Here is a 9,713-nt window from a genome sequence, read left to right as displayed (position 1 = left end):
GCCGGCAGGCCTCCCCTTCCCTCGGTGTCAGCCCCGGGCCTTCCCCGTCCTGCCCTTCGGCCCGCAGTTCGGCCTCACCCTGGCGCCCTGGCCCCTCGGCCCGCAGTCCGGCCTCCCTCGTGGCACCCTGGCCCCCCGGCCTGCTCCGTCCCCTCAGCTTTGACCTCCTCTCCGCCCCTGGGCACTTCCCGGAGCGCAGAGCGGCCGCCGGGAGGCTCGGCCTCCGTCCTTCTCCCCCGAGAGCAGGGCCTTTGCTCAGGGGCGAGGGTCTCCCGGGGACGCTTATTCACTTAGGGGAGCAGAAACGCGGGCTCGCCGCAGCTGCCTCGGCCACCAGACGGGAAGCCAGGCCCTGGCTGTGCGCAGGGGACGTCACCGCAGTGTCTTCGGTACCCGGTCGTCCTTCCAGCGAGTTGGCGCCCCATGCTAGAGTGATTCAGGGTCAGGGAGTGACTTAGTTGTCTAAGAGAACCTTTTCCTCTTTGTGAAAAGGACACGAGCTGGGTGGAATTCAGACAGGCTGTGGGAGAAAGGCTTGAGAGAAAGGGAGAAGCAGCTTGGCCTTCAGCAGGGGGACCTCAGACAGTGAAGGAGACAGGCTTGCTTATTCCCCAGCGGACTATGGGAGTGAGATAGTCTAGCAGCCAAAGGGAAAGAAGCAGGGAAATTAATTTAGATTGACAGGAGAGTTAAACCTTGGTTCTGGTCCTGTATTGCTTTTCCTGCACTTTGAATCGCCAGTTTAACTGATCTTAATTTTGTAGGGTTGATAAGGACAGGAGCGGTGTGATATCTGACAACGAGCTTCAGCAAGCACTGTCCAATGGTGAGTGCACCCGGCCATCTGGACTCGGAACTGCAGGCCTGACCACCCGTAGTAAATAACTTCTTTCCTGGATTTCTTTTCCAAATCATTAAGACTTAATCCCTGGCCTGTGGAGGGCTTTCCTGGGTGTCCAGTCAGTGCTTCTCTGAGTCCTTGCTGAGTTTGGGGGGCAGCTGCATGGAGGTCACAGGGAAAGCCTGAGAGTTGGCGGCTGGGGTGTGGGCTTCAGGAGCACAGGGAGCCTGGCTTTGTACAGCAGACGGTCCTCTGCTTTATTGAAGGCTGTTGAATTTCTCTGGTAACTGCATCTTGTGACTTCCGGGGAGGGGCACCAGGGTCCCACTGACACCGAAGAGGAAGTAACTGGGAATGCTGGTGGCCCTGCAGCCAGATCTTGGGGCTCAGGCTTTTCAGTGGATGAACGCTAGTCATCCAGACTGGGGCGAGAGGATCCCAGCACTTTGTGCCAGTTCTGGGGGCACACTTTGGAGTCACCTTTTTGCTGGTCTCAGTGTGATTAATCCATTGACGTGGACACCTTACTTCAGTAAATACCTGACTGTGTTGCCCTTCTTTTGATCTGTCAGACACCACTGTCTTTTTCTGGTCCTTAGATTTGTGGTGTCTTCCAGAGGGGTGCCATTTAAATCCGAAGAGGGATTGATTTTAAGAGGTAATGACAGTGCTGAAAGGCTCACCTTACCAGTGGGAGCAGGCTGGGGTTGTGGGAGGTGGATGGTGCCTCCCAGGCCTGCGTATGGGCCAGAAGGGAGGCGAGCCTCCACTGTGGGTATTCCTCTGTTGCTATTGGTGAAGGGTTGGTATTTACAGGATCATACAGGTAATACTGTCTCTAGAGGATGTCAGGCTTGACAGTTCAGCTGGTTGTTAAAGCAAATGGTTCTGTTGGAAGACAGCCTTGAAGCAGGAGCCTGCTGGAGAGGGAGCGTGTTTAACCCAGCCACTGAGTGTGTATCAGGGCCTGCTCCGGTGATCCTGTGGAGTCAGTTTTCTTGATTTGCCCTGAGGGATTCCTCGGCTTCTATTGGGGCTGGGTAAGAGCTTACTGGTAGTCACTGAGCCCAGAGGGAGGTAGGGACTCCCTCCCCGCTCCTGCCGTGGCTGCCTCTCTCCTCCCTGGGGGTGTGCTGGTTTTTGTGTGGAGCAACTTGTGATGGTTGTTCTACCTGTTTTGTGTGTATCTTATAAACTGTGACTTTTTTTTAACCAATCATATTTTCCTCTTCAAATTAGCTGCTAAAATTTTTAAATTTCTAGCTCACCAGTGCCGCAAGCTGAGAATTTTAAGAGGTGAATTTTACTGATAGTCGGGGACCCCTTACTTTCTTAGGCTTTTGTCCTCCCATCCTGCATAACCAGAGTTTGCTTTGTTTTGCTGTGCTGTGAATATCTTTGTAGATTCAATTAGGCTTTTTCTGCAGGAAGTCTGGTTATGAATGGGTGCCGATCGCTCGTCCTTTCTCAGCCCCAGAGTAGAGGTAGGTCGTACACTGGAATCAAGGTGTGTGCCTGCATAGCTAGGTGCTCCCCCCACACCTGGTGCCGTCCCGCCTGCCTCCTCCCGTTGGCTCCCTGAAGGCACAGGCTGGCTGTGGCTCCCACCCCCACTGAGCGGGCTCCGCTCCTCCTGCCAGGACACCCGCCATTGCTCCGGAGCTGGGGGGCTCCTGTCTCTGCACCCACGGCTCCTCCCTTTTCTTGGGTGCTGCCTGTTTGCTCCTCTCATTCTGCTGGAGTTGTTTCTGTAGCTGTCTCTGGCTCCTAGAGGAAGCTCCAGCCGGTCTCTCATTTCCGGTTGTGTCGTGTTTCCCGGCCTCAGTCACTGAGGATGGACACAAGTCAGTTCTCTTCCTGCTCCTCGAATTCCCAGAGTTGTTAACATTGGAGTTATTTTGACTTTCAGTTTTCTCCCCGGAATGGACCTCTGTTTTCATATTCCTAAGTTGCTTCAGTTGGGTCTGACTCTTTGTGACCCCATGGACAGCAGCCCACCAGGCTCCTCTGTCCATGGGATTCTCCAGGCAAGAATACTGGAGAGGGTTGCCATTTCCTTCTCCAGGGGATCTTCCCAACCCAGGGATGGAACCTGCATCTCTTGGGTCTCTTGCATTGGCAGGCGGGTTCTTTACCAGTAGTGCCACCTGGAAAGCCTGTTTTCATATTAGGACTAGAATATTAAGTTATTTCAGGAAATTAGTTTATTACTGGTGGAAAAACTGAAGGCACAAAATAGCATGATTTCTCTCTTCTGTTAGCTGTGTGCCTCTGAGGCGCTGTTAAAATCAGATGAAACCACCGCTGAAGGAGTCCTTGTGGGCCCTGCACACCAAGTCCTTTATGTCTTCTTTCCCTGGGGGAACTTTCCCATGGCTGCTCTCAGGGAGGTGTGGTTAAGAGGTGTGAAGAGATGCAGGACTGTCTTGCCGTCTGAAATAACAGCACAAACCATCTTCAGTCAGGTACTTTTTAAAAAAGTTTTTACTTCCACATTGTTACTTAGAATTATTGGAAATTAAATTTGCTCAAGCCCCTTTTTTTGTGCTTCTCTAGGTTTGCAGTAACATAACATTGGTATACTTGGAGAAGGCATTTTTCAAATTGGACTTTATTTATTTATGGCTGTTCTGGGTCTCCGTTGCTGCAGAGGATTCTTTGTGGTTGCGGTGAGTGGGGTCGCTCTAGTTACGGTGCCCCAGCTTCTCACTGCGGCGCCTCCTGTCGAGGAGCATGGGCTCTGGCGTGCAGTAGCCATGGAGCATGCGCTTAGTTGCTCCGTGCTTTGAGGGATCTTCCTGGGTCAGGGATGGAACCTGTGTCTTCTGCACTGGCAGGTGGATTCCTTACCATGAGCCACCCGGGTAGCCCTAGTTGGACTTTAAATAATAGGTCATATAATGCATTCTTTTTGAGGTGTTTTTATCAAAATGGACTTCAGCTCTCCTAGAGACCCGGCAGTCGTGGCTCTTTGAGGCTGTAGGTGAAGGTGACTGGTGGGGTACGGAATTCCTGATCCTGAAGAGCCACCAGGGTCCTGGCAGAGTCCACGTGAGCCTGCAGGGTGCGCCCAGCTTGCCTGCATGGCTCCTGCCTCCCCCAGAAGGGCTGGGCAGCAGCTCTGATGCGGTGAAGAGGAAGGGGACGGCGGTGGTGCTGTGAAAGGCCCGCTTGTCCACTGATTGCATGTGGCTGCAGGGTGCAGGACGACTCCACCCGTGCACCTCTCGCTGCAATCCAAGTCTGCTAACAGGATGCAGTTTCTAGAAAGAAAACTCTCTGGAGAGCAAAAAGAATATATTATCACAGAGCAGAGTGGCGTTTTTCTCCTTTAAGAAAGGGTCCAATATAAATTTGTTAAAATCATCTGTACTCCTGAGGGTTACAGGCAAAACACTTGAGCGCCCAGTGTGACCCCCGTCCCCAACCCACCGCCATGGAGCTGTGGCCCTTTCATGTTCAAATTATGGGTGGAAAGAGTTATGTGTCCTCAGTGTACATGGAGATTCTGTGTGTGTTTCTGTTTTCTTTGGTTCTTTCAGATCAGACTGAGGCAAGACTTAGAGGAACAGAGACCATATATTTCTAAGTAGAAGTCTGACAGGAAATCTTTCTCAGGCTGGTGGCTGTGACATTCCTAGACGCGTTGGTTACCGAGGGAAGCGGGTGGGAATGTTTGAAATTGGGGTTGGCCCTGAAAGCCATGTGAGGGTCACTTGTGCCGAAGGGACTCTTCCTGCTCAGTGTGTCCTGGGCACCCGGCAGGCTCTGTTAGGCCTGCTTCTCTGTGTCGCAGTGCATTTTCTTACAGAGGTTGTAGGTCTTCAGGCTGACGCTCTGGTGTGTGTAACAGCTAGGGTTACTGAAGTGTTGAGTGCAGAATCACTAGGGGCTGTCAAGCTTTGTCGTTCAGTCTGAGACCACAGGACCTGGCACTCAACAGAGTCCATTCACTGTTGGGGTTGTCATTACCCCTTGGTTTCCGTGGAGAGTCGGCCCAGTTTGGGTGACAGGAAGGGCCAGTTAAGGGACCAGGAGCCTGCCTCTGCCTCCCGAACTGGCCAGCCTGCGGGTCTCCTGTCTCCATGCCCAGCTCGGCCCAGGGTGGCCTCTGCTGTCCCCAGCTTCCCGTCCTCCAGCTCTGCCAACTGGAGCTCCGATCCACCCACCCTCTGCCTCCACAGGGGCCTGGCCCTTACCTCACAAAGTGCCTGTGTTTGCAGCATCGTTTAACTGTTTTACTCAAGTCACTTGTGTTTACAATTCATTTGCCGACGTGACCAGGATGCCCTCCTCACAATCGGGATGAGCAGTGGGTGCGGCCTCTTCCAGTCTATGGAATCGCCGCAGCCGCACCCAGGCCCCAGCGGGCAGTCCCTGAGGACTCCTGGTGTGGACACAGCCGGCATCGGAGCTGAGAAAGGCAGGAAGAGTCCAGCAGCTGCATCTGGTCCCTCGGCTCCTGGTCCAGGGTGGGTTGTATCCTGTGGAAACAGCGGCCAGTGTGTGAGCAGCTGGGACGTCAGAAACCTTCTGTGCACAGACGGCGCCTCCTCTCGGCCCCTCTGTGTATGACTCCTTTGTGGCCTGGTTTTAGTGAGCTGACCTTCCCCAGAACCTTCATATCCACCTACCCACTCTCCCTCTGACCCCGAAGAAGCCAGAGATGCCTGCCCAGCGCGCAGGGGCCCTGGCTGCAGGCCTGGCTCAGGAAGAAGGGACGGTTTCACGAGTGTCGGGGCCCCAAGGGGCCGGTGGGGTGACGTCGGGGCTCAGGGCGGCTTCCCCGGCAAAGCCCCGTACAGACTGAGGAGAAGTAGGGGTGGGGTGAAGGTGGGGCCACATGGGGTATCGGGGGTGTGTGGGGGCCAACTGGGCATGCTCAGAGCCCAGGGGTGCTGCCCTTCGTGGGGTCGGGAGGGGCCTGTGCCCCCAGAGCTGAAGCGGTCTGTACACAGGAGGGGAGGTGGGGTGTTACTATACAAGGGGGGATGGGGGGACACGGCACATAAAAAACGTTTACCCTGGTTTTAGTCAGCATAGATTACTCTGAAAACAGATCCTTGGGCACAGAGTTACCTGGTGAACGTTCCATCATCACAGCTTATGAAGGGTTCTAAATTACCAAATCTGTCAGAGTGAACAGTTCCCTTCATAACAAATGTTTGGTAAGATCCCACACCTGTTCTGAAATGAATCATGGAATGATGCATCCTTTTCACAGTTTCAGAGAAGATAGTGTGTTGCCAGCCTGTTACTTTAGGAGGAGCACGTAAGCCTGTCTTCACGCTGTACTTTGCCGAGCACTCCGGCAGGTTCGATCACCACATGTGCAGCCACTGTGGATGCGTGGACGACCCTGGTCCTGCAGCGGTGGTGCCCCTGGGCATGGGGTTTTCTGAAGTGCAGTTGTGACACTCCTAGTGGGGCTAAGCGCCCTCTTCTCAGCTCACCTGGTGCTGTGGGCCTGGGAAGTTCAGTGAGTGGTAAGATGGCCGTCTCTAGTTATAACGTGAGGAGGGCGAGCTGCCAGGCGCAGGTCATGAGCAGCTGTGAACGTGTGGCTGGACCAGAGTGACTCTCAGGCAGCGTAGACAGGACCCTGGCTGACCATCGTCCAGGGGCAGCCTCCCCGCTGAGATCCGTGGCTCTCAGGTCTTGATGTTGACAGCTACTCACTTTCTCTGGCTTCTGGGGTTACAGACGGGATTCGGAGATTTTGTTCTGTCTTAACTCCTAATGTTTGTTTCAGGCACCTGGACTCCGTTTAATCCAGTGACTGTCCGATCAATCATATGTAAGTATGGGCAACCCTGTCGGGCCTGCGCTTCCGGCTGATTCTCTTCTGGGTGTCCCGCCCGCCCCACCATCCCTGAGCCTTCGCTCAGCATTCGCTGTGCGCCCCACCCTCATTTCCGCACACGTTTCCGTTCCCCCCGGGTTGCGCGGCTGTGACTGGAAGAAGCAGCTGAGTTCTCACGTGACGAGTCACTCAGCTGGAGTGACTTCTGTGCACACCAGGAGCACTTGGGTTTCCTGAAGAGGCAGATGGCACACTACGTTTTGGTAGCAGTGTCTCAGGCTGAGATTTCCTACAGGCGTCTCTGTCCACATTGCATGCAGTTGTATGTAAATGTAGTTACAAGTTCTTACTTGGACCTGGAATGAGGCTGATTTTTTTAAAATGAAAGGTGGGTCTTGCTTAAAAAAAAAACCAAAAGCCAGTAGTATTTTTCTCATTGGAATGGGCCTCCCTGACCGAGCCCTCTAAGGAGCTCCTCCTCGGGGACACGGATCCTCTGGGGGAGGGACGGGCAGCTCCAGAAACCAGACCTGAGCCTGGAGGGTTGGGGTAGGCCCCTTGACCCCTCTGCACCCCGGTTCCTTCCCGAGAGCGGGCGTGCCCAGCTTTTGAGGAACATCCTTTGGTGTAAATCATTCTTATTGTGAATCTATCAGGGTGTTCGGCTTGCACATCCCTCTTCACAGCTGCCTCACGCCTGCCTGGCTAATTTAGGGCTGGTGTCACCACAGGCCCTGGGGACCTGCTGGCCGAGCTCCGGGCTGGTCCCGGAGGAACCCAGCCTGCAGAGCTGTGGGTGTGCCTCTGCCCTGGTTCCTGCTGAGCTGTGCCCTTTCGCTTCAGCCATGTTTGACAGAGAGAACAAGGCCGGCGTGAACTTCAGTGAGTTCACTGGCGTCTGGAAGTACATCACGGACTGGCAGAACGTCTTCCGCACATACGACAGGGACAACTCGGGCATGATCGACAAGAACGAGCTCAAGCAAGCCCTCTCAGGTTTCGGTAAAACACTTGTCTTGACTGCGTAGCTATTTCATTTTGGAGCCAAGGGCCATATGGTGTATCTTGTTGCTTTGTTCAGCTTAATCATTTGAAAGTAGCCTATGTGAAATTTTTGTTTACATTGCAGTTGTACATTTTTGATGTTTCTTTATCATACAGGCTTATATTTGACTTGGGGGCTTTTATGCGGTTTTCCATCCAAAATGAGATAAGGGCTATGCAGTAGTTTTCTTTTGTGAAGTGGTGTCGCAGGCACACTGAGAATGTGGCTTTCAAAAAGTTTAAAGTGAACAAGTCAAGATAAAACAGCTTACGTATATAAAGCACCTTCTGTTCCCTGACATGAGCATACACGGACCAATGATAAAATGCTCACAAAGACGAGCCCGTGGGTTGCATGGAGTGCAGGCGTGAGCACGGAAGCCCGCATTCTCAGGTGTGTGCAGCCTGCGTGCTTGCTGTGCCGTGAGCAGTGCTCCTGTGGTACCTTCCAGAGCAGTCAGTAGGCCTGGTCCTGGGGCCCACGTGGGCCTGCGGGGAGCTCAGGGTTCGTGAGGAGGGACGCAGTCGTCGCACCAGAATTCTGGTTTGACGGGCGTGAATCCCCTGGCCCTGTGTTCTCTGGGCCCTTCTGTTAGAGTCCAGTGTATTTTATTCTGGCTGTTTCTGGTTTTAATAACAAAGTACATTTTGGTCCTTGTGGTTATCGCTGTGCTTCTTCCCCACCCTTCTTCCTCTGCGTTTGTCCTTTATGGGTGTCTTCTCCTCTTTGTCTCTTTTGCTTTAGAGGCTGTGAGACCCCACAGAAGTTTGTATCGCCACCAGGCGCAGGTCAGGATTTGGGCAGGATGTCGGCCCTGGGTTCTCTGGATTGGAACTTGGAATGTGGCTGACCTTGCTGTGCCAGTAGGTGGGGGGCTGAGCATTAGGGGCGTCCCTCAGAGAGCAGTCCTGGGCAGGAGGGAGCTGGAGGCCTGGCTGACTGGAACCTGGACCCTCTGAATTAGTTTCCAGGCTGGTGATCTCAGCACCGACCATAGTGTTTCTAACCTTGTCAGGCCTGGAGCCCGCTTTTTCTTAGTGCCAGCAACCGTCATTTCCTGGACTCGGGTTGGAAACGCTGAGGTTGACCAGCCGGTCTCTGGCTCTCGGGCCTGCAAGTCCCAGTCAGATCCAGGAGGTCAGACGCTGATAGGCTTCATGGTGCGGGGCAGAGCCAGGAGCCTCCCTGACCTTCAGCTTTTCCTGGAGAAAGGACAGACTCCGCTGCAGCATTTCTTCAGTTACGCCGCAGGGTTCCTTCCTGCCCTTGGTCCTCCGTTTCTCAGGACTCCTCTGGCTCCTCGTCTCCCACCCGAGGTGACTTGTCAACCTTTTGCCGGTTACTTGTTAGTGACAAAGAATTTGCCCTGGGAGTGAAATTTCTTCTTTGGTTTCTAAGAACAAGTGTCTGTCAGTCAAGCTGGAGCTGCATTGCAGCTCAGCAGACGCATGAGGGAGTCAGGGTGGCTGAAGCCCTAAGGTGCCCTCTGATCTCTCACCCCCCTACATGGAGTCTCAGGCTGACCCTGGCAGGGCTGTGTGACCCTGAACGGCCCACCTGCTGGATTTGAGGGTCCATCTGTTCATCTTTTAGGCTTTTATTCCTATTATGTGCTCCATAATAGGAATAAAAGAGCCTCTTGATAAAGGTGAAAGAGGAGAATAAAAAAGCTGACTTAAAACTCAACATTCAGAAACCTAAGATCATGGCATCTGGTCCCATCACTTCATGGCAAATAGATGGGGAAACTATAGAAACAGTGCAGACTTTATTTCCTTGGGCTCCAAAATCACTCTAGATGGTGACTGCAGCCATGAAATTAAAAGCTGCTTGCTCTTTGGAAGAAAAGCAATGAGCAACCTAGACAGTGTATTTAAAAGCAGAGACATCACTTTACCAACAAAGGTCCGTCTAGTTAAAGCTCTGGTTTTTCCAGTAGTCATGCATGGATGTGAGAGTTGGACCATAAAGAAAGCTAAGTACCCAAGAATTGGTGCTTTTGAACTGTGGTGTTGGAGAAGACT

General features: G+C 53.2%; 1 protein-coding gene across 1 annotated transcript in view; it reads left to right on the top strand.

Annotated features, from left to right (window-relative positions):
- Positions 1–9,377, top strand: part of LOC104982906 — a 17,054-nt gene extending 7,677 nt beyond the window's left edge. Inside the window, exons 3-6 of the mRNA XM_010832338.1 lie at positions 68–412; positions 765–826; positions 6,594–6,638; positions 7,488–9,377. Coding sequence (XP_010830640.1) covers positions 68–412; positions 765–826; positions 6,594–6,638; positions 7,488–7,672 — 637 coding nt within the window. The 3' untranslated portion in view covers positions 7,673–9,377. The remainder of the gene's footprint in view (positions 1–67; positions 413–764; positions 827–6,593; positions 6,639–7,487) is intronic.
- Positions 9,378–9,713: the final 336 nt, after the last annotated feature.

This window comes from Bison bison, unplaced genomic scaffold (genome assembly GCF_000754665.1).
Source record: "Bison bison bison isolate TAMUID 2011002044 unplaced genomic scaffold, Bison_UMD1.0 scf7180017860854, whole genome shotgun sequence".
NCBI lineage: Eukaryota > Metazoa > Chordata > Mammalia > Artiodactyla > Bovidae > Bison > Bison bison.
The sequence above is the reverse complement of the archived record's forward strand: the minus strand, read 5'-3'. Positions and strand labels throughout refer to the sequence as shown.